This window comes from Dipodomys merriami, unplaced genomic scaffold (genome assembly GCF_024711535.1).
Source record: "Dipodomys merriami isolate MVZ:Mamm:240054 unplaced genomic scaffold, mDipMer1.0.p SCAF_48, whole genome shotgun sequence".
Lineage (NCBI taxonomy): Eukaryota > Metazoa > Chordata > Mammalia > Rodentia > Heteromyidae > Dipodomys > Dipodomys merriami.
In genome coordinates, this window is record NW_027206046.1 from 3,021,495 (window position 1) to 3,045,728 (window position 24,234).

The 24,234-nt window shown below is 40.5% G+C and overlaps 1 protein-coding gene across 1 annotated transcript in view; it reads left to right on the forward strand.

Annotated features, from left to right (window-relative positions):
- Positions 1 to 24,234, forward strand: part of Clpx (caseinolytic mitochondrial matrix peptidase chaperone subunit X) — a 43,873-nt gene that overhangs the window by 1,667 nt on the left and 17,972 nt on the right. Inside the window, exons 2-6 of the mRNA XM_069995168.1 lie at positions 10,872 to 11,032; positions 12,589 to 12,706; positions 21,198 to 21,352; positions 22,443 to 22,602; positions 24,067 to 24,108. Coding sequence (XP_069851269.1) covers positions 10,872 to 11,032; positions 12,589 to 12,706; positions 21,198 to 21,352; positions 22,443 to 22,602; positions 24,067 to 24,108 — 636 coding nt within the window. The remainder of the gene's footprint in view (positions 1 to 10,871; positions 11,033 to 12,588; positions 12,707 to 21,197; positions 21,353 to 22,442; positions 22,603 to 24,066; positions 24,109 to 24,234) is intronic.

Sequence of the window (24,234 nt, forward strand, 5' to 3'; positions counted from 1 at the left end):
GGGTAGATAAAATAGTTTGGTGTTCTTTGGGGCAGGAAGCCTTGTTTGAGAAAGTTCTTGATCTTTTCTAGTTAATCCCTGAAAATTATTTTATAGCTATTGAGCAGTTATTAATTTCAAAACATATTAAATTTAGACATACCAATCACTAAGCAAGCCAACGTAAATTAATGGGGCTGGGAATGTGGCTTAGTGTTAGAGTGCTTGCCTAGCATGCATGAACCCCTGGGTTCGATTCTTCAGTACCACATAAACAGAAAAGGCTGGAAGTGGTACTGTAGGCTCAAGTGGCAAGGTGCTAGCCCTGAGCAAAATAAGCTCAGGGACAGTGCTCAGGGCCTGAGTTCAAGCCCCAGGACTGGCAAAAAACAAACATAAATTAATGGCTTATTTATTATCTATTTTTGTACTAGTATGTTTGCCAGAGGCCTTTGAAAATACAGGATTATCATTTCCTTTTCTTTTTTCCTTCCCTTCCCCTTCCCCTTCTCCTTCCCTTCCCTTTCTCTCTTATTTCTTCTTCTTTTTTCAAGATGAGTCTCCCTAAGTTGCCCAGATTTATCTCCAGCTCCTAACCAAAGCTTGTCCCCTGCCCTGGTCTCCTGAGTGCCGGGACTACAGTTGTGTGCCACCACACCTTGCTATTTTTATACTAGAAAGTCTGTGCATAAGCCTGCAAGAAAGGGTTTTATTGCTAAGAGATTTGTTTTTATTTTGGATTCTTGGAAAGAAGAAGGGTGGGAGAAAGATTCAGAATTGAACTTTGTTTAGTTTATTATAAATATTAAGAATTTCTTATCAAAATACAACATTTCTAATGAGGTGGGGAATTCTCAGTGTAATGAATTAAGAGGCAACTTTAGCAGTTAGAAATAGTTGTCTTTCCATTGCCCTGTCATTTATGCTAAACTGAAATGGAACTTTGAAAGTAACTTAGTAATTTGTCATACTAGACACTGGATCTGTTTTCTTCTCCTGATGAGTTATATGTATCAATTTTTATGTGTATCAAATTTAATGTGTTTTTCAACACTATTCTCTTTGGATATGAAACTGTAGTAAAATAAAATTTTTAAATTTCCTACCAAATTGTTAAGTATACTTTGCAAACTTGAGAATACTTTATATTCAAAATATGTACATTAAGAAATGCTTGAATCCATTTAAAAAGTCCTAAACGACAATGCTTGTCTGAATTTGGCTGTAAGAAATGTGGACTTAGTGTTGATTTCTTTGGTTTCTGTCTGTCTTCAGTCTGTATCCATTCAGAGGTATCACCTCATAAGGGCATAAATGAAGAGCTTAGATGTGTTTATGTCCTTCCTTTTCATGAGAGTTACATAATGTGTCTACCTTAACCATTTTAAATCATCTCCCCCACTCTTTCACACACACACACATATGCACAAAATAAGGCAAAGTGAATAAATAGGGAAACATCTTTATTTCTGGTATCACAACTTTTTTTGTGTATGTGGTAGTGGGGTTTGAACTCAGGACCTCTATTGCCAGGCAGATATTTTACCATTGGTCCACTGGTCCATCCTTCAGCATTCTTTTATGCTAGTTATTTTGTGTGTTTGCTCCCCCCTTCCTGGGGCTTAAAATCAGGGCTTCTTTCCCTTAGCTTTTATACTCAAGGCTAGGGCTTAACCACTTGAGCCACACCTCCACTTCTGGGTTTTTGTTGGTTAATTGGAGTCTCAAGGACTTTCCTGCCCTGCCTGGCTTCAAACCTTGATTATCAGATCTCAGCCTTCTGAGTAGCTAGGATTACAGGCATAAGCCACCAGCACCCAGACCCTTTTGCTGCTGCCACTTCTTTTCTTTCTTTCTGTCAGTCATGGGGCTTGAACTCAGGGCCTTGGTGCTGTCCCTGAGCTCTTTTTGCTCAAGACTAGCACTCTATCACTATCACTTTGAGCCACAGCTCTACTTCTGCTTTTTTTTTTTAAAGTGATAATTCGGAGATAAAATCTCATACGGGGTCTGGCTTCCGAATCTGACCGTCAGCTCTCAGCCTCTTGAGTAGCTAGGATTATAGGTGTGAGCCTCTGGCACTTAGCCCTTCCTGCTTTTTAATAGTCCTAAATAGATGTAATATTAATTTTTAAAAACAGCTGCTCTGAAGCTTAGAAAACTTTATATGACAAGTTTTGGAGATAGCTTAACTTTTTTAATTTTAATTTTTTTATTATAAAGGTCATATTCAGAGAGGTTACAGTTACATAACTCAGGAAATGAGTACACTTCTTTTTGGACAATGTCATGTTTTCCCTCAGTCTCTCCCTAGCTTCACTTTTAACTAGCTTTTATCATTGCTGCCAAATAGTCTTGCAAAATACATCATATAGAAATACTTCCCTTTTCTGAATTTCAGGAGTTCTTCACCGGAAGTTCATGTACCCTACGGGTCTCTGGATAGAATTTAGAGGTTATGTGAGCTTTATTTTCACTAATCTCTAATGGAAATACAGCATTTCCTGAGTTGTGAATGTAGGCAACAAGGCACATAATCTTAGAATAGTTAAGAGTTATTTTTATCTTATTTTTGTTAATAAAGAGTCAAAATTCTCACTTGGCTTGGGTGGCTCAAACCTATAATCCTAGCTACTCAGGAGGCTGAGATTTGAGGATTGCTATTTGAAGCCAGCCCAGGCAATAAAGTCTGTGAGACTCTTATTTAACCACCAAAAAGCCGGAAGTTGAGCTGTGGCTCAAGTGGTAGAATGCTAGCTTTGAGCAAAAGAAGCTCAGGAACAACACCCAGAAGCCCTGAGTTCAAGCCTCAGGACCAGCACCAACTCCTGTGCCCCATTCCCCCCAACAATTTTTTTTTGGGGGGGTCTGGTTGTGGGGCTTGAACTCTGGGCCTGGGTGCTGTCCCTCAGCTCTTCAGCTCAAGGCTAGCACTCTACCACTTGAGCCACAGCGCCACTTCCAGCTTTTTTCTTTTTGCTTATGTGGTGCTGAGGAATCGAACCCAGGGCCTCATGCATGCAAGGCGAGCGCTCTACCACTGAGCCACCTTCCCAGCCCATCCCCCGACCCCCCAACAATTTTTGTGTGTAGGTATGTAAATCCAACCTAGGCTTTGTGCATGCTAAGCAAGCACTATACCATTGAGCCAAATCACAAGCCCTAAAAATATTTTAACTAATATAATTGATTTCCTTTGTTAATGTATTTTTTCCTATACATTTAAAAACATTCTGAGAGCTGGTGGCCAGTAGCTCTTGACTGTAGTCCTAGCTACTCAGGAGGCTGAAATCTGAATTTGAAGTTGGGTCATGTAGCTAAGTACCTGAGACTCCTACCTCCAGTTAGCTATTAAAAAGCCTAGTGGAGCTGGGTGCCCATGGCTCACCCCTGTAATCCTAGCTACTGTGGGGGCTGAGATCTGAGCATCCTGGTTTGAAGCCAGTCTGGGCAGAAAAGTCCCTGTCAGACTCTTATTTAATTAACCACTCAAAAACCAGAAGTAGTACAGTGGCTCAAGTGGTAGAGTGCTAATCTTGAGCACAGTGAGGCTCGGGGACAGTGCCCAGGCCCTGAGTTCAAGCCTCAAAAGTAACAACAACAACAACAAAAAGCCTAGTGGAGATATGGCTCAAATGGTAAAGAGCTAGCCTTGAGCGGATAAAACTAAGGGACAATGCCCAGGTCCTGAGTTCAAGGACATAGGAGTGTGAGTATGCATGTGTGCATACACACAGACACACACAAAAAAAAATTCTAAAAAAAAACATTCTAGGGGCTGGGAAGGTGGCTCAGTGGTAGAGCGCTTGCCTTGCATGCCAGAGGCCCTGGGTTCGATTCCTCGGCAACACATAAGCAAAAAGAAAAAGAAAAAAAAGGGGGAAAAAAAACATTCTAAAAAGATCTGTCCAGATGCTTTACCAGACCTCCAAAAGGGGCCTATGGCACAAAAGGAGGTAAAATCGTTGATAAGTTAGCTGTAATGTTTTTTCTTTATAGTGTCTTGTACTTATATTAAAATCTATGAAGATTTTTGTTTGTTTTTTGCCAGTCCTGGGGCTTGAACTCAGGGCCTGGGCACTGTCTATGAGCTTCTTTTTGCTCAAGGCTTAGCACTCTACCACTTGGGTCTCAGCGCTGCTTCCAGCTTTTTCTGTGTAGTACTGAGGAATGGAACCCAGGGCTTCATGCATGCGAGGCAAGCACTCTACCACTGAGCCACATTCCGAGCCCAAAATCTATGAAGATTTTATGACTGTAAATAGCCATTTTAATTGTTCAGAAAGTTTTGTTGTTGTTGTTTTTTGTCAGTTGTGGGGGCTGAACTCTGGGCCTGGGCGCTGTCCCTCAGCTTTTCAGCTGAAGGCTAGTACTCTACCACTTGAGCCACCGCACCACTTCTAGCTTTTTTCTGCTTGTATGGTGCTGAGGAATTGAACACAGAGCCTCATGCATGTGAGGCAAGCGCTCTACCACTGAGCTAACTTCCCAGCCCCATGTCCAACTTTTCCTGTGTATGTGGTACTGAGGAATCAAACCCAGGGCTTCGTGCATGCTAGGCAAGCACTCCACCACTATGCCACATTCCCAGCCCTACCTTAGTCCTCTTACCTATGCCTCTCCAGTGGCTGTGATTATAGTTAGGTACCACCATGCCCAGTTTGTTGGCCAGCTGAGATAGACATCTTGTTAACTTCTTGCCTGGGCTGGCCTTAAACTTCAGTTCTCTAATCTTTACCGTCTGAGTAGCTGAGATTGCAGGTGTGAGTCATGGTCCCCATAGACATTCATGTTTTAATAAACTCTCCAAGTGATTTCGATGCACAGTTTGATAACCCCTGGTCTAATATGTGAATATCATCCTGTTGGTACTCAGAGATTATAGCATGATAGTACTAAACCAATAGGCCCAGCAAAGAAATTCTTAAGTTTAGAAGTTTAAATGACATGAATATATTTTTCATGTAGTATGTTCTGTGGTGACTATGTGTGATTGTATTGGTTTTGTATGTTACTTGATAATTGAAGCAAAGTTATATAAAGGCTTCTTTTTCTTTCAATTCAAGTACAATTTAAATGAATCATTTTTATAATTTTTCTCTTAGGTTCCTGAAGATAATTATTTCCTTCAGCATGTTTCCTAATACCATTAGATATTGTAAAATTTTCAACATTATAAATAATATTGTAGGGTAAATGAAAGTAATATACTAGGTGGTACTTGAAGTTTAAATTTGTTCTTAGCCTCGAAGTACAAAGAACTTCCCATAAGGGTTATTGTAATTGTAGTTTTTTTTGTCTGTCATGGGACTTGAACTCTGGGCCTGGGTGCTATCCCTCAACTCTTCAGTTCAAGGCCCTGCACCACTTCCGGTTTTCTGAGTGGTTTATTGGAGATAAGAGTCTCATGGACTTTCCTGCCTGAGGTTGGCTGAGAACTGATCCTCAGATCTCAGCCTCCTGAGTAACTAGGATTACAGACGTGAGCCACTGGCACCAGGCTGTAATTTGCTTCATGAGTACATTAAAATGGTTTCGTGAGAAGGTAAATTTATAGCAGAAACTATTAAGTTATTTTGTTAGTGCTGCCTTCATAGTTTTTTTTTTTTTCATAGTTTTTTTTTTTTTTTTTTTTTTTTTTTTTGTCGGTCGTGGGGCTTGAACTTTGGGCCTGAGCACTGTCCCTCAGCTCTTCAGCTCAAGGCAAGCACTCTACCACTTAAGCTACAGCGCCACTTCCGGTTTTCTGGTGATTTATTGGAGATAAGAGTCTCACAGACTTTCTTGCCTGGGCTGGCTTTGAACCGCAATCCTCAGATCTCAGCCTCCTGAGTAGCTAGCATTACAGGCATGAGCCACCGGCCCCTGTCTCTTCATAGTTTTTTGTATTTTAACTTAATGGAAATTTTTACAAGACATCTAGAGTGATGAACTGGAACATATCATGAGCCTCCTTAACTGTTCATTTTCTACATTCTTGGCTCCCTCTATCTCTCTCATATCGATGGTTTCTAGACTTTTTAGGTTGACATACTGTTTATATGTTTGCTTTTATACTGTGGGTAGAGGACAAACCCAAGGCCTTGTACATCTTAGGCTACATTTCCAGCCCTGGCCTGATCTTTAAATCATGTCATTTGCTTATATAATGTTTAGCTTAAACGTAATGAAAACTCATTCAAATTAAAATGCCAAGGTTATGAACAAAACAGATGAGCTACATGAGAAAATTTGGAATATTTTGAAAATATTCTTTTTTTTTTCCATTTTAAAAACAATCCTTGGGCTGGGAATGTGGCTTCGTGGTCGAGTGCTGCCTAGCATGCATGAAGCCCTGGGTTTAATTCCTCAGTACCACGTAATAGAAAAAGCTGGAAGTGGCCTTGTGGTTCAAGTGGTAGAGTGCTAGCTTTGAGCACAGAGGATTAGGGACTGATCAGACCCTGAGTCAAGCCCTAGGACTGGCCCCCCCCCAAAAAAAAATCCCTAAAGGAAAACATCAACTATAGTTTATTTATTTATTTATTTATTTACTGTTTATGGACTGGGAATGTGCTTAGTGGTAGAATGCTTACCTAGCATGCATGAAGCCCTGGGTTCGACTCCTCAGTACCACATGCTCAAGTGGTACAGTGCTAACCTTGAACAAAAGAAGCTCAGGGACAGTGCCCAGGCCCTGAGTTCAAGTCTCAAGATTGTCAGAAATAAATAAAAATAAAAAATAAGATTACTGTTCAAATTTAGTAGTGTTGAGCAGAATTTTTAGTCTAGAGAATAGAGCTAGATTATTAAACTATTAACCATTAACAATGGTCAATTCCCTTTAGTTGTTTTTTGCAGATTTTATTTAGTGATGGAAGATTTGGGTTCCTCTTATTTGTATCTTTACAGAAGTTTGTTGGGTTAATTTATGTACTTTGTGGAGTGGAATGGATGGCCTAGTATGAAATAACCAAAGAAACTCTTAGTTGATCTAACAGGCACACAAAATACCTTAAAAAAATGAGTTCATTAATCACTTCTGTAGCTAAACATTTATTCTTTAATTGCAAGATAAACAATTTAAAACCATTTTTTGGCTGGGTGTGAGTAACTCACACCTGTTATCCTAGCTACTTGTGTAGGCCAAGATCTGAGGATTGGATTTGAAGCCAGCCTAGGCTTCAGCCTAGGAAAGTAGGTGAGACTCTTATCTGTCCAATTAACCACCCTCTCTCCCCTTCCTCCCTCTCTGTCCTCCCCACCTCAAAGGAAAGCTAGAAGTGGAGCTGTGGCTCAAGTAGTGGATTGATATCAATGAGCAAAAAAGCTCAGGGACAGTGTCTAGGCCCCTCTGACAAGCCCCAGTACCTACCTACACACACACATACACACACACACTCAGTTTTTTTGTATTTGGATGCAATGTATATACTTGTGTGTGATTTCTTTAGGTGTTTGTTTGTTCGTTTGTTTTGGTTGTGGGCTTGAACTCAGGACCTGGCACTGTCCCTGAGCTTTTTTGCCCAAGGCTTGTGCTCTACCACATTGAGCCACAGCTCCACTTCTGGTTTTCTGGTGGTTAATTGGAGATAAAGAGTTTTATGGACTTTCCTGACCCAGAATGGCTTTGAACCATGGTCCTTAGCTCTCAGCTTCCTGAATAGACACCAGTGCCCAGCTGGCATTGTGTATGATTTTTTAAAAGGCTCAACCATATGCAAATAAAAATTTAAAGTCAGAATTTGAATTTTGTAAAGAATAAAGTAGAAGAGACAAAATCAGTTTTTCAAATTTATTTATTTACGTTTGCTGGGCCTGGGGCTTGAACTTAGGGTTTGGGTACTATCCTTGAGTCTCTTTGTGCTCAAGGCTAACACTCTACCACTACCACAGCACCACTTCCATTTTTCTGAGTAGTTTATTGGAAATAAGGGTTTCATTGATTTTCCTTCCTGGACTGGTTTCAGGCTGGCTTTGAACTGCCATCTCAGCCTTCTGAGTTGTTTGGATTATAGGTATAAGCCACCATTACCTGGCTATTTTATTTAAATATTAACTATTAACTGGTCATCCCTTCCCCATTCCTTTTTTTTTTTTTTTTTTTTGCCAGTTCTGGGGCTTGAACTCAGGGCCTGGACACTGTCCCTGAGCTTCTTTTTGCTCAAGGCTAGAACGGTTACCACTTGAGCTATAGTGCCACTTCTGGCTTTTTCTGTTTATGTGGTACAGAGGAATCAAACCCAGGGATTCATGCATGCTAGGCAAGCACTCCACCACTAAGCCACATCCCTAGTCCATCTTTTTTGTTTGTTTGTTTACTTATTATCTAACTCTGGTAACTGCTGACAAACTTTCTTGGCAAACTGGGTGCTAGTGAGTCACATCTTTAGCCCTTCATTCAGGAAACACACATCTTGAAGATAGAGGTTTGAAGCCAGCCCAAAGAGAAAGTCTGTGAGACTCCCATCTCCAATTAAACATCAAAAAGCCAGGCTGGAGGCATGATTCACATAATAGAGCACCAGCCATGAGCAAGAAAGCTGATCAAGAGCACAAAGCCTCAAGTTTGAGCCGTGGTACTATATGTAGGCTGTGTGCACCCATGCACACACATACACACACTATCACTATGAAATGTATATAATGTTTTACCTGAGGCCACTTAATGCTGCACTGATAACTCATACCAACCAACCTCGGGGAATGGTGCTGTATAGTATGCAATATGGCTCTTACACGGTCTTCATAGCTTAGATTAGCCTCAAATGTATGGTCTCCCTGTCTTAGCCCCCTGACCATTGACTACAGTTGATGTTGTGGCTTACTTTGAATCTATATGAGAATAATCAAGAGGTATCAGAGACCCGGTGGACCAAATTTGGCCACATGCATTTGCCTAGTTTGGGTTTGCTTTCCTGCTGCATGCAGTGGCACAGTAGTTAGAACTAAGTGCATGGTCTGCACGGCAGATGGTATTTACTGCTCCAGTCCTTTACACAAAAAGCTGTAGGTTAACTCTTTAGTATATCTCCCTTTTAAGAATATTAATTTCAGGGGCTGGGAAGGTGGCTCAGTGGTAGAGTGCATGCCTTGCATGCCAGAGGCCCTGGGTTCGATTCCTCAGTACCACATAAGCAAAAAGAAAAAAGCCGGAAGTGGCGCTGTGGCTCAAGTGGTAGAGCGCTAGCCTTGAGCTGAAGAGCTGAGGGACAGTGCCCAGGCCCAGAGTTCAGGCCCCATGACCGGACCCAAAAACAAAAACAAAAACAAAAAAAAAATATTAATTTCAGGGGCTGGGAAGGTGGCTTAGTGGTAGAGCGCTTGCTTTGCATGCATGAGGCCCTGGGTTCGATTCCTCAGCGCCTCATAAAGCAGAAAAAGCTGGAAGTGGCACTGTAGCTCAAGTGGTAGAACACTAGCTTTGAGCTGAAGAGCCGAGAGACAGTGCCCAGGCCCAGAGTTCAGGTCCATGACTGACAAAAAAAAAGAATATTAATTTCAAATGTGGTAAGTTTAAAGGGTTTGAAATCAGATTGGTGATTGTATGTTATTTATTGAATTTTTTTCTGTAAGATTGAACTATTTTATTACAATGTATTTAGACTACATAAATTTGTTTCTCCATTTTTTTTTTTTTTTTGGTCAGTTGTGGGCCTTGAACTCTGGGCCTGTGCACTGTCCCTGCGCTTTTCAGCTCAAGGTGAGTACCACTTGAGCCACAGCGCACTTCCGGTTTTCTGGTGGTTTATTGGAGATAAGAGTTTCACAGACTTTCCTGCCTGGGCTGGCTTTGAACCGTGATCCTCAGATCTCAGCCTCCTCAGTAGCTAAGATTACAGGCGTGAGCCACCGTTGCCCTGCTCTTGGCCACTTTTAAATGTATTTTTCCATGGTATTAAGAACATTGATAGCCAGGTACCAGTGGCTCACACCTTTAATCCTAGCTATTCAGGAAGCAGAGATCTGAGAATCATGGTTCAAAGCCAGCCTGGCAAGAAAGTCTATGAGTCTCTCATCTCTAACTACCAAAAAGTCACTGACCACCATCTCCATTAGTTACTCCAACTTGTAGAACTGAAACCTTTTACTCATTAGCACCCCTCTCCCCCAGCAGCACCCTCCACTCACTGTGTCTGAGTTTTTCTACCATTGCTTAAGTGGAAAAACAAAGAACAGTGGAACTTTGTTCCATTGTTACAAATACTATCCTCATATAGCCAAAGAGACAGACAAGAGTACTTGTTGGCTGCTTATTCTCATTGGTAGACATTGAATAAAGAAAAACCGGATATTGTATGGCCTTTTTCAAAAATCTGCAGATGTACCAGATGGTGAACTCACATTTTGCAATACTGAGGATTGAACTCAGGTTCTTGTGCTTGAGCCCATGCTCACAATCCTTGTGTGTCTTCAGTTCGTTTTTCAGATAGGGTCTTGCACTAATTTCACATAGGTTATAGTCTTCTTTCCTCTTCTGGAGTAGGTAGGACTGTAGTAGTGAGCCACCATACTTGGCTTGTTTTTAAGATAGTCTCACTTACTCCCCCAGACTATTCTCAAACCGTGATCTTCCTTTCTCTACCTCCTAAGTAGCTAGAATATAGGCATGTGGCATCAACTCTCACATTTTAAAGGAGTTATAGCTTGTTATGATCTGGTTGATCTTGCCTCACTTTGAAAGAATAGAACGGGAAAAATTTGTTTACCTTGAATAACTCAGGCCTTAGCATGCTTGTTTCTGAGAGAACTTTGCTCCTATGGTATCATTGTCTTCTTGCTCACTGTATACTGCTGCTGTGAAAACTAGCTTTTTTCAACCTTCAACATGTTTGGAGGGCTTTGTTTCCAAGAAATGTATTGAGACGTGTCAATATTTAGTGTGTAGACTAATAGATTTCTGTTTGTTTCAGGTATTTCTTGTAGCCGCATTCATATACCGGTTTTAGGAAGGCTTGGGACCTTTGAAACTCAGATTCTGCGCAGAGCCCCTCTTAGAACCTTCTCAGAAACACCAGCATACTTTGCCGCAAAAGATGGAACAAATAAAGATGGCTCTGGAGATGGAAATAAGGTTATTTGAATATTTATTGGCATTTAAACCCATATTGAACCCCTCTTTTTCTGTGGGGCTGGGTATCTAATCCAGGGCCTTGTGCATGCTAAGCAAGCCTCTACCACTTAGCTACACTGCCCAGTCCCTAGTTGCCTCTTTTAAACAGTTAAGTAAGAAAAAAAAAATACTATGCATTCCTTTGGTGTATATTCTCTGTAGGAATTATGAGATATATAAAATGATCTGACAAAGTTGATGTAATTCAATGTTTGTAAAATTTATTTATTTAAATTTAGTGGGGACAGTCTTGCCATTCACATTAGGTTAGCCTGGCACTTTTCATTAGCCCAGGCTGGCCTCTTCCTCATGATCTTTTTGCCTTAGCCTCCTGAGTGTTGGGTTCAGGAGTATGCCACCATACCCAGCTTATTTTATGTTTTAATTTGAACCATGAAGTACTTTTGTAAACATCATTTTTATTAGTGGGCAGTCATAAAAATTTCTGAAATCCGAAAGTAATGGAGAAGTGTCATGAAATAATCTGTTAGGGACTTGGGGTCTGGCTCAATTGGTAGAGGATGTTGCCTAGCAACACAGGGCCTTGAGTTCAAGTCTCCTCAGAATTGAAAGAAAAATGTTTGAGCATTCTTGAGGGTTGAATTAGAAATAGCCATTATTTCTAGTTTCATTTAATTTGTGATATAATACTATATCTCATACCAAGTAACTGACGATGCTATAAGCTGTACTTTATATTATACCTAAAAATCTTGTATTTTGGGGCTACTCTATAGGTGCAAGTAGATACTCATTGTATTCAGACAAAGTGCTAAACACTCATATCCTTGCTTAATCTTTGCAGCAACTAGGCTGGGAAGGTGGCTCAGTGGTAGAGCGCTTGCCTTGCATGTCTGAGGCCCTGGGTTCGATTCCTCAGCACCACATAGGCAAAAAGAAAAAAGCCGGAAGTGATGCTGCTGAAGAGCTGAGGGACAGTGCCCAGGCCCAGAGTTCAGGCCTCACGACCGGACCCCCCCCAAAAAAAAAAAAACCCTTGCAGCAACTCTGAACCAGGTGGAATAATTTAAAGATGGGAAAAAGCATATAAAGGATGGGAAAAGTAAGAATGTTACATCTATATATTCCTGCTATGATAACTTGATTCAATTCCACTGAAAGGGTATTTGTTTTATTTTGGCAGTAGGTTTTGAACTCAGGGCCCATGCTTGCTAGGTTGGTGCTCTACCATTTGAGCCACACCTCCATTGCTGAGTGGCAGTTTTTTACCTGTAGTAAATTTATTTTTCACCCTTGGACTTACTGAGTCATTAAAAGAAAACACTTTATCATAAGAAGGGATTTCAGATGAAAATATGTGTATTAGAATTGATTTGACTTTTGTGATAAATAGGACATCATGGTAACAGTTATAAACTGTACAACTAATTGCATCTGGAATTTATAAAATTTAAATATTAATTGTATGCCATATGGTTTACTTTTAAACTATATATAAACTGGTGCCTATAACTAATTATTGATACTCTGTCTTTTTCTCCTTCCTACTCCCTTAGAAATCAGTGAGTGAAGGAGGCAGTAAGAAATCGGGCTCTGGGAATTCTGGGAAAGGAGGAAACCAGCTGCGCTGTCCTAAATGTGGTGACTTGTGTACACACGTAGAGACTTTTGTGTGTAAGTATTGTAGTGTTCTTCTTTTTCTTTTCTATAAGTTGTTAGAGATATAGAAATATATCAGTTAATGGGCTGGGTAGGTGGCTCAGTGGTAAAGCACTTGCCTTGCATGCCAGAGGCCCTGGGTTCGATTCCTCAACACCACATAAGCAAAAAGAAAAAAGCCGGAAGTGGCGCTGTGGCTCAAGTGGTAGAGCGCTAGCCTTGAGCTGAAGAGCTGAGGGACAGCACCCAGGCCCAGAGTTCAGGCCCCACGACCGGACCCAAAAAAAAAAAAAAAAGAAATATATGTAAAACAGTAATTTTCATCCTGAGTCTAGATGATTCTATAACTTTTCAACAGCTATTAAATTTTTCTAGTCTGGTGGTGTCTTCTGTGCATTATAAGAGAGAATTTAAGAAAAACATTTTTTTGTTTATTTTGTTTCTGAGTTTATTTCAACTTTGGATTTTGTGATCTTTGTCGTGTGTAATCACTGGGTTATAGGAGAAGGAAGACATTTTATATTTCTATATTTTAAAAATACCAACCAGGGCTGGGAATGTGGATTAGTGGTAGAGTGCTTGCCTAGCATGCATGAAGCCCTGGGTTCAATTCCTCAGTACCACATACATAGAGAAAGCTGGAAGTAAGTAGCACTGTGGTTCAAGCGGTAGAGTGATCGTCTTGAGCTGAAGAGCTGAGGGACAGCGCCCAGGCCCAGAGTTCAAGCCCCATGACCAACAAAAAAACCAAAAAACAAAAACAAATAAAATACCAAGTATTTCTTTTTTTTCTTTCGTTTGGTTGGTTGTGGGGCTTGAACTCTTTGGGCTTGGGCGCTATCCATCAGCTCTTCAGCTCAAGGTGAGCATTCTACTGCTTGAGCCACAGCACCACTTCCAGTTTTCTAGTGGTTTATTGGAGATAAGAGTCTCAGGGATTTTCTTGCCCGGGCTGGCTTTGGGCTGGCTTTGAACCGTGATCCTCAGCCTCCTGAGAAACTAGGATTACAGGCATGAGCCACCGGCGCCCAGCTTCAACTGAATATTTCATATGAGTAGGAAGACAACCTATTCCAGTGTTAAGATCCTGTCCCTGGGCTGGGAAGGTGGCTCAGTGGTAGAGCGCTTGCCTTGCATGCCTGAGGCCCTGGGTTCTATCCCTCAGCACCACATAAGCAAAAAGAATAAAGCCAGAAGTGGCGCTATGGCTCAAGTGGTAGAGCGCTAGCCTTGAGCTGAAGAGCTGAGGGACAGCGCCCAGACCCAGAGTTCAGGCCCCATGACCGGACCTAAAAAAAAAAAAAAAAAGATCCTGCCCCTTTCTTATATCTAGCAGAAGAGGCAAGCCCTCAGTTCTAGAAAGCATCTGAGAATTATTTATGATTAAGACACAGAGAAGGAAAACAACTGGAGCACTTTGCAGATAGTCTTAAATGCAAAGATGCTACTTCATATATTTTCTTGCCTGCTTCAAATCACACAGCTCACTGCCAGTATGATTTAGTGTGAATGAGAAGTGATCAAAGGTAAATGACTTACCACCATGTTCCTCTTCCTACACAGTCATTGTAAAAAGGCTGATATGGCTCAGTTTGGTAGAACTTGGACTTCCTTCCTTCCTCCCTCCCTCCTGTCTACCTTTCCTTCCTCTCTATCTGGGTTTGTTTTTTTTTTTTTTGGACAGGGTCTTACTGTGTAGCCCAGGCTATCCTTGAACTTGGTCCTCCTGCCTCAGATTCCAGAGTGCTGAGTTTAGAGGAGTTATATCACCATGCCAAGCTAGGACTTTCAGTTTCTAATTATTACTTAGACAAGGATCTCAGTATTCCAACCCTAACATTGACTTTGTAATGTTACATTTACCACTAGTATTAATTGGCTACCATATAAAAGAGTATTTGTACTTGTCTACAGTTTTAGAAAGATTTTTACGGCTGGGCACTGGTGGCTCACACCTGTAATCCTAGCTACTCAGGAGGCTGAGATCTGAGGATCACAGTTCAAAGCCCTGGCAGGAAAGTCTGGAAGACCCTTATCTCCAATAAACTAATCAGAAAAAGCCAGAAGTGGCACTGTGGCTCAAGTGGTAGAGCACTAACTAGTCTTGAGTAAAGAGAGACTCAGGGACAGAGCCCAGGCCCTGAGTTCCTGAGTTCAAGCTTCAGGTCCAGCAAAAAAAGAAAAAAAAAAGACGTTTACATATTCTATAACTGGAATATGAGAAATCATTTTCCTGGTTCTGCCTACATGAAATTTAATTTGGATCAGAATATTAGAAGAATGTAATATGATTGAACGATAAACTTCCTAAACAAATCTGGTATTATATAAAATTCTAGAATCTGAGAATTGCTGTTATAAGAAAAAAAAGTGGGCCGGGCGCCGGTGGCTCACGCCTGTAATCCTAGCTACTCAGGAGGCTGAGATCTGAGGATCGTGGTTCAAAGCCAGCCCCTGCAGGAAAGACCATGAGACTTCTATCTCCAATAAACCATTAGAAAATTGGAAGTGGTGCTGTAGCTCAAGTGGTAGAGCACTCGCCTTGAGCTGAAGAGCTGAGGGACAGCGCCCAGGTCCAGAGTTCAAGCCCCATGACCGACCAAAAAAAAAAATGTTACTCATGTCTGTAAGAATCTCACAAGCAGGCTGCCAGTGGTTCACACCTGTTGTCCTAGTTACTCAGGAGGCTGAGATCTGAGGATCGTGGTTCAAAGCCAGCCTGGGCAGGAAAGGCCATGAGACTCATCCTGGATAAACCACCAGAAAACCAGAAGTGGCTCTGTGGCTCAAATGGTAGAATGTTTGCCTTGAGCTGAAGAGCTCAGGAACAGCTCCTATACCCAGAGTTCAAACCCCACGACCAATCCCTTCCCCCCACCCCACTCCCAAATATATATATATGGTGTGTGTGTGTGTGTGTGTGTGTGTGTGTGTATGTGCATGTGCATGTGCATGCGCGCATGTGCGCGTGCTGGTCCTGGAGCTTGAATTCAGGGCTTAGGCACTGTCCCTGAGCTTTTTTTGCTCAAGGCTAGCATTCTACCATTTGAGCCACAGCTCTGCTTCTGGCTTTTTTGAGTAGTTTATTGGAGGTAGGAGTCTCACAGACTTTCCTGCCCAGGCTGGCTTTGAACCTTGATCCTCTAATTTCATCCTCCTCAGTAGCTAGGATTACAGAGGTGAACCACCAGCACCCTGCAATATATATTTTAATCAGGAAAATTTTATTTTTTTCCTTCAGAGCAGACCTAATATTAACAGACATAAAGATAATTTTTTAGGGTAGAAAAGAAATTAAATTTTGTAAAGGCAACATGTGTAAAATGATTCTTATATCTATATTTTATTTTTTTGGTCAGTCATGGGGCCTGAACTCTGTCCTAGGCACTGTCCCTCAGCTCTTCAGCTCAAGGCTAGTGCTCTACCATTTGATCCACAGCACCACTTCTGGTGTTCTGGTGGTTAATTGGAGATAAGAGTCTCATAGACTTTTCTGCCCGGGCTGGCTTTGAACCAGAATCCTTAGATCTCAGCCTCCTGAGTAGCTAGGAATATAAGAACGAGCCACCAGTGCCTGGCTTAGCTTTATTTTTGTTAGGGAAAAGTATTACTTTCTAAATGAAGAAGCTGAAGCTTAGCAAGTTTATCTACGTTATTCAAGATCACATAGCAGTAAAGAGTTGCTCTTAAGAAGCCCGTATATTAATATCTATTGGGTCTGCTGTTTCCTTTTGAAATTTTATTTATTTATTTATTTATTTATTTATTTAGTCAGTTGTGGGGCTTGAACTCTGGACCTGGGTGCTGTATTTGAGCTCTCTAGCTCAAGTCAAGCTCCAGCTCCACTTCCGATTTTCTGGTGGTTAATTGGAGATAAGAGTCTCACGGACTAGCCGGGCACTGGTGGCTCACGCCTGTAATCCTAGCTACTCAGGAGGCTGAGATCTGAGGATCGCAGTTCAAAGCCAGCTCGGGCAGGAGAGACTGTGAGACTCCTATCTCCAATAAACCACCAGAAAACCGGAGTGGCGCTGTAGCTCAAATGGTAGAGCGCTCGCCTTGAGCTGAAGAGCTGAGGGACAGCTCCCAGGCCCAGAGTTCAAGCCCCACGACCGACAAAAAAACAAACAAACAAACAAACAAACAAAAAAAGAGTCTCACGGACTTTCCTGCCCAGGCTGGCTTTGAACTGCTGTCCTCAGATCTCAGCCTCCTGAGTAGAATTACAGGCATGAGCCACCAGCACCCAGCTGAAAATTTAATTTTGATCCATTCATATATGATGCAAATCACATTTTAAAGTGTATAATTTAATAGGGTATATTGCTATTACATAACCATCTCTAACCTTGAACATATAGCCTATAACAGTCACTACTAGCCTAACAACCATCAATAGTCTGGCAGTCTTGTTGGGTATTTGGAGGTAGAGTCTTGCTGGATTTTCTGTTTAAGTTGGCTTTGAACCATGATCCTCTAGGTCTCAGACTCCTTAATACCTCATTACCAGCATCTGGCTTATGTATAAGTTTCTGCATGGTCATATATTTTACTTGTTGGTAGGTAGGAATAGATTGGTAGGTCAGATAGTAACTTTAGATTTTACACAATTTCTAGTTTTCTAAAACAGTTGTTTCATTTTACAATGCAGCCAGCAAGTTATGAGGATCTCATGTTCTTTTTGTATGTGTGATATAAACCCCAGTGCTTGCTAGGCAGACACTCTATCAGCTCTTTTTGCTTTAATTATTTTTCTTTTTTCTTTTTTTTTTTTTGTCGGTCGTGGGGCTTGAACTCTGGGCCTGGGCGCTGTCCCTCAGCTCTTCAGCTCAAGGCGAGCGCTCTACCACTTGAGCTACAGCGCCACTTCCGGTTTTCTGGTGGTTTATTGGAGATAGGAGTCTCACGGTCTCTCCTGCCCGGGCTGGCTTTGAACCGCGATCCTCAGATCTCAGCCTCCTGAGTAGCTAGGATTACAGGCGTGAGCCACCAGCGCCCGGCTTGCTTTAATTATTTTTCAAATAGGGCCTTGTATTTTTTTTTTTGGGGGGGGTCCGGTTGTGGGGCCTGAACTTTGAGCTCTTCAGCTCAAAGCTAGTGCTCTACCACTTGAGCCACAGCATCACTTCCAGCTTTTTGCTTTTTGCTTATGTGGTGCTGAGGAATTGAACCCAGGGCCTCAGGCATACAAGGCGAGCAGTCTACCACTAAGCCACCTTCCCAACCCCCCTAAGCAAGTATTCTTTACCCCTGAGCTACTCCCAGCTCTGAGAGATTTGTTTAAATGAAAGTTTTTCATGGGGCTGGAAGGTGGCTCAGTGGTAGAGTGCTTGCCTTGCATGTTATGAGGCCCTGGGTTCGATTCCTCAGCACCACATAAGCAGAAAAAGATGGAAGTGGTAGAGAGCTAGCTGAGTCCAAAATAAAAACCCCAAACCACTGTAAAAATGTTTAATTCTTACCCAACGAGACATATGAGTACAATAAGCCTTCAAAAGACTTACAGGGTTGGGGTGGGCACCAGTGGCTAACACCTGTAATCCTAGCTACTCCAGAGGATGAAATCTGAGGAGGCTGAGATCTGAGGATTGCAGTTCAAAGCCAACCCGGGCTGAAAAGACTGTGAGACTCATCTCCAGTAAACCACCAGAAAACTGGAGGTGGCTCTGTAGCTTAGAGTGCTAGCCTTGAGCTGAAGAGCTGAGCGACAGTGCCCAAGCCCAGAGTTCAAGCCCCATGACCGAAAGAAAAAAAAAAAAAAAGAATTATAGGGTTGGGAATATGGCTTAGTGGTAGAGTGCTTGCCTAGCATGCATGAAGCCCCACATTGGATTCCTCACTACCACATACACTGAAAAAGCCGGAAGTGGTGCTGTGGCTCAAGTGGTAGAGTGCTAGCCTTGAGCAAACAGAAGCATTAGGGACAGTGCTCAGGCCCTAAGTTCAAGCCCCAGGACTGGCAAAAAACAAAAATACAAAAAAAACAGGAAGCTCAGGGACAGTGCTCAGACCCTGAGTTCAAGCCCCAGGACTGGCAAACAACAACCACAACCCCAGTCCTGGGACTTGATCTCAGGGGTCAGGTGCTGTACCTGGGCTTTTTTGCTCAAGATTAGTGCTCTACCACTTTGAACACTGGCTCAAAGTGGTAGAGTTTTCTTGTGGTTAATTGAAAATAAGGTTCTCAGGGACTTTCCTGCCTGGGCTGACTTTGAACTGTAATCCTTATATCTCAACCTCCTCAGTAGATAAGATTGCAAGTGTGAGCCACCACTCATGGCTGTGTCCTGTACTTTTTGGTTTGTTTTCCCCCTTGCTGGCTTAAGGCAGAGTGTCACAAGTTGGCCACAAGCCCACCTGATCTATCCTAATTTTGTCAAAACCACTAATCAAAGTCTCTAAAGAGCATTTTGGCAAATAAAATTGAACCTATGAACTTGGAAATACATTGAACATGCTTCACTGAAGCTTCTGTCAAATACAGTATTCAAGTCAAATTTAAGCAGGCCTTAAACAGTAACTAGAGATGAAATGTGTTGGTGTTTAATCTCTTTCCCTGTGACCTAATTTCTTAGGGAAATATTTTGATCTTGTGTTCTTAGGCCAGATTTTCCTGTCACACAGCCTGAACTAGATCAATCTTTTCTGCCCTTTAATCCTTGTACTTGTTTACCATTAGCAACATTTGTAAACTGGTGTCTCATCATAAAATAAAAGCATTCACTGTAAACTGGTGTCTCATCATAAAATAAAAGCATTCACTGCATTCCCATTAATATTTAGGCTGATGTTAATTGCAGGTAGTTGGAATGCCTTGATCTTTTTTTTTTAAGGTAAACATAATTGATCAGTGAATAGAAAACATAAATCAGTCCCCTTGTTAAATTTGCTGCTGGAGTTCATAAAGAATTTTTTCTTAATTGCCCTTGTGTTTAAGAATGAAACAGAACAATTCAACTGATTGAATTAGTAATGAAGGTTTTTGTTTTGGGTTTTTCTTTTTTGGTTTTTGTTTTTGGTCTGTCGTGGGGCTTGAACTCTTGGCCTGAGTGCTGTCCCTCAGCTCTTCAGCTCAAGGCAAGCACTCTACCACTTGAGCCACAGCGCCACTTCCGAGTAATGAAGTTTATTAATGGGGAATTAGTTCTGTTTTTCATTTAGAGTATTTTCTAGAGATAGGCATACTTGCTAGTTTTTCTACCTTACTTGCTAGTAAGCCATGGTAGGTATTTATATATATATATAATTTTCCCAAATGAAAAAACTTCCTTTAGTCTTTAAAATATTTCTTTCCTCTGCAGTTTTGCCTATCTTTTCCCCTGCTTGGCACAGGCTGGTTGGGGGTGTTGTAGGACTTTGAACTCAGGGCCAGGGCACTGTCCCTGAGCTCTTTCACTCAAGGCTAGTGCTCTCCTACTTTGATCTACAGCTCACCTTCAGGTTTTCTGATGATTGAGATAAGAGTCTCACAAACTTTCCTGCCTAGACTGGCTTTGACATGACCTACAGACCTCAGCCTCTTGAATAGCTAGGATTACAGGTGTGAGCCACTGGTGCTCAGCTTGCCTATCTATTTGGATTACAAATAACTCTATAAGAAATATACTATGTTGGTTAGGAATGTGGCTTAGTGGTAGAGTGCTTGCCTAGCATGCATAGAGCCCTGGGTTCAAGTCCTCAGTACAACATAAACTGAAAAAGTGGCACTTGACTCAAGTGCCTTGTGCAAAAGAAGCTCATAGGGAGTGCTCAGGCCCTGAGTTCAAGCCCTAGGACTGGCAAAAAAAAACGTATTATCTTGGTGCACCAGCTCTGTTTTATCTGTATTTGTATGAGATGTTTTACTATATATATTGCTGAGGTCCCTGCTTACCATGTATAGAGCTAGGCACCGAAAAGGCTGAGTATGTATATATCTATATCTATATCTTCTATAGCCATATTTTAAAGAGAGAGAAAGGAAAATAGAATAATCTCATTGGTCTAATGTAATAAACTATACTAACTCAGATATATTAGTGTGTATCTTTTTTTATTTTTAGAGATTAAAATAGATTTACCTCTCAACTTTTTGGGATGTTTGAAATTTTTCATGATAAAATGTTAGATACATTCATCTATTAGTACTTCTTCACAATTCATTCCAATATTTTAATACAGTGGTTTTAAAATTCTCTTTGGGCTTAACAAAAACCCAGTGGAAATGAACAAAAGAGAGTGTACTGAGCACCTCTCCTGTGTGTAAGCTAGGCTGGCTTTGCTCTGCAAGGGAGTGAACTATAATCTACACTTCGTCAGTGCTTAACTTCACTTACAGTCAGAGTTTGTATTTATTCATTTATTTTTATGGTACTGCAGATTAAACCATGCTTCCAGCATGGTGGCCAAATAAGTACGCTGTCATTGATCTACACTCTTCCCTACAGTGAGTTGTTAAGACAGACACTATTGGGATTTTTTTTTTCCTTTTTTCTTCTGCTGACCTCTTGTTTCTTTTTCATTTCAGCATCTACCCGTTTTGTCAAGTGTGAAAAATGTCATCACTTTTTTGTTGTGCTGTCTGAAGCCGATTCAAAGAAAAGCATAATTAAAGAACCTGAATCAGCAGCAGAAGCTGTAAAATTGGCATTCCAACAGAAACCACCCCCTCCCCCCAAGAAGGTATAGGTCTAATAAACATTTTATCTTGAAAACATTTCCTTGCTTCTCAAGTTTATTGTGAATCTTAACAGTAGTAGTCTTAAGTACTGTAAACTTTAAATAGTCTATCTTGCTAAATTGTTATTGCTGTTTGATATTTGGACTTAGTTATAGAGCTTATTGCTTGTCCCTTTGTCATGCTTACTAAATTTAATATCAATGAAATATAATTGGAAGATAATTAAAATGATTAGTACCACGATAATATGAAATAGCACCAATACTTGTATCAAAATCTATGGGTTTATTTTGTTATTTTGGGGCTCTAATACCAATCTGCAGTTATCCCTCTTAAATTTGTCTCTTACAGTAAAACAGTTTCTAGTTTTAACAATGTGAGCAGAGTGCACACTAGCACTTCTAGGTCCATAGAGAGAACCAGGGTCCTTATCTCCCTGGCCTTGTATTCTCTGTCCTGTCATGTCTTAGCATACTTTTGGTTTTTTTGTTGTTGTTGTTTTTGTCATCAGTCATGGGGTTTGAGGTGAGGGCCTAAGCACTGTCTTCCACCTGCTTTGCCCAAGGCTAAGCTCTATGACTTTGACTGATAGATCTACCTCTGGCTTTCTGGTGGTTTATTGGAGATAAGAGTCTCAAGGGGAAAAAAAAAGTCTCAAGGACTTTTCTGCCCAGGCTGGCTTTGAACCTCGATCCTCAGATTTCAGCCTCTTGAGTAACTAGGCTTTTAGGCATGAGTCACCAGGACCCGGGTTGTCTGAATACTTCCATTATTTCTTACTCTCTTGCCTCCTGCCTCTGTGCCCTTCTTTACATGCCAGTGTGTGTCTTTATCTAAATCTATGGCAGGTTTAGTAATTCATGAATATAACTTAAGAGCAATGAGAAAGATTTCAGAAACGATATAAAATATATAACAATTTGCAAGATGCCAAGGGAATCATGCCTATAATCTTAGCTACATAATGTATCATGCTCTTAGCATTTTACTTTCATAAAACTGTTCAAATTTAAAACTTGAAGCAACTAAGTAACAATGTATATAGCCTTACAATAGCTTATAGTAAATTGTTCATACCTAATCATTTTTCAGATTTATAACTACCTCGACAAGTATGTTGTTGGCCAATCGTTTGCTAAGAAAGTACTTTCAGTTGCTGTGTATAATCATTATAAGAGAATATATAATAATATCCCAGCTAATCTGAGACAGCAAGCAGAGGTGGAGAAGCAGACATCATTAACACCCAGAGGTTAGTATTTTTTGGTAATTGACCAAAATAGATTATATGCTTAGAAAACACCTTGATTTGTAACTCCTTGATTTCACCTTGAAATGTTTTTTAGTACAGTGCAGCATTTTTCAAAATACTTTTACTTTAGTGGATCATAAAATCATTACCAATAACATTAATTTAAAAAATAGATGTGAATAGAAAATACCGAAGTACATTAATTTGTAGGTAAGGTCAGTATTATTTCTTAAAATTCAGAATCACAAAATGAATATCTTTTTGAGAGTCTCCATAAAAATGTTTTGAGTGGGAATGTAGCTGAATGGTAGAGTGCTTGCCTAGCATGCACGGAGCCATAGCCTCAGTCCCCAGCACCACAAAACAAACAAACAAGTTTGCAGGTCACTGGGGTAGAGATTGAGTTGTTGCTTTTGAACCGTTGACTTCACCTCAACTAGTTCATCATGAACAGATCATTGCAATGCTCTGTACAACTCTGAGTTCTTCTCTTTTGGGTTCAGGATACAGAATTTCATTTGCCTAAGTCAGAGATATGTGGAGATGATAACTGTTAATACAGCATATCCAGTACTCTTTCTTCTTTGGGCCCCAGCTACAGAGTGCCAGGTTAAGGGCAAATTTGTAAGTGATTCTAAGTGCAATTCCTATTAATTTTAGATTCTAATATACAGTGTATCGTACAATCTCAACTTACTGTGGATAGCGAAGCAGGTTATATTAATAAATGATTTTACTTAAAAGTACTATGAATAGAGTTAAATGTAAATCTAAGTTTTTGTTTTGTTGTCCAGAGAGCACTAGTTCTGATTTAGATCATCATTTAAGTTCTTTTTAGTCATTATTGTACAGTTTGAGGAAGTTCTGCTAAATACTTTATCAGTAATACCTTTTGATTATCTTTAGTATCTAATATATGTGTAACTGACTTCAATGATGACATGTTGAACTTAACTGCAAAATATAGTTATGTGGTGGTATCAGTTACTTTATTTTTAGAAAGCATAAGCCATAACTAGTGGAGACTTGGAACCTTCATTTGTATGAAGTCCACATAGCACTGTGTAGTCTAGGAGCAAAATTTTCTTGTTGCTTCTGTCACTAGATTAATATTTCAGTTGTTCTATGTGCTGGCAGTACAACTGTTTTATTATATTTATAGTATGAAGGATTGTAACTCTTACTAGACTTAAATTATTACATTCTTTTCTTAAAATAAGTAATTTTTATCTGATTTATGTGAATACTAGCAACTGAACAGCCATTATTAAGCCTGGTTTTATTTTGTTTATTATTAAAAGGATGCAGTGTATAAATAACTTATATAATGCGAAAAGCTGAAAACAATGAACACATTCTTGTAAATACATTTAGGAGTGGGCAGGAATATGGGGTAATCATTGTTTCTCCAAACTAAACAAATAAGCAATATTTTCATGTTGCTGTTTTCATTTTCTTTTTTAGAGTTAGAAATAAGAAGACGGGAAGATGAGTACAGATTTACAAGTAAGTGACCTCTGTACAAATCAGGTTCTCTGTGACCTCCATTCCTTTGGAGACTTGACTTGGTTAGGTGTAGCTGAGTAGTGCTTGCATATGACCAAGAAAGATGTATATTATCTAGGATTGTTT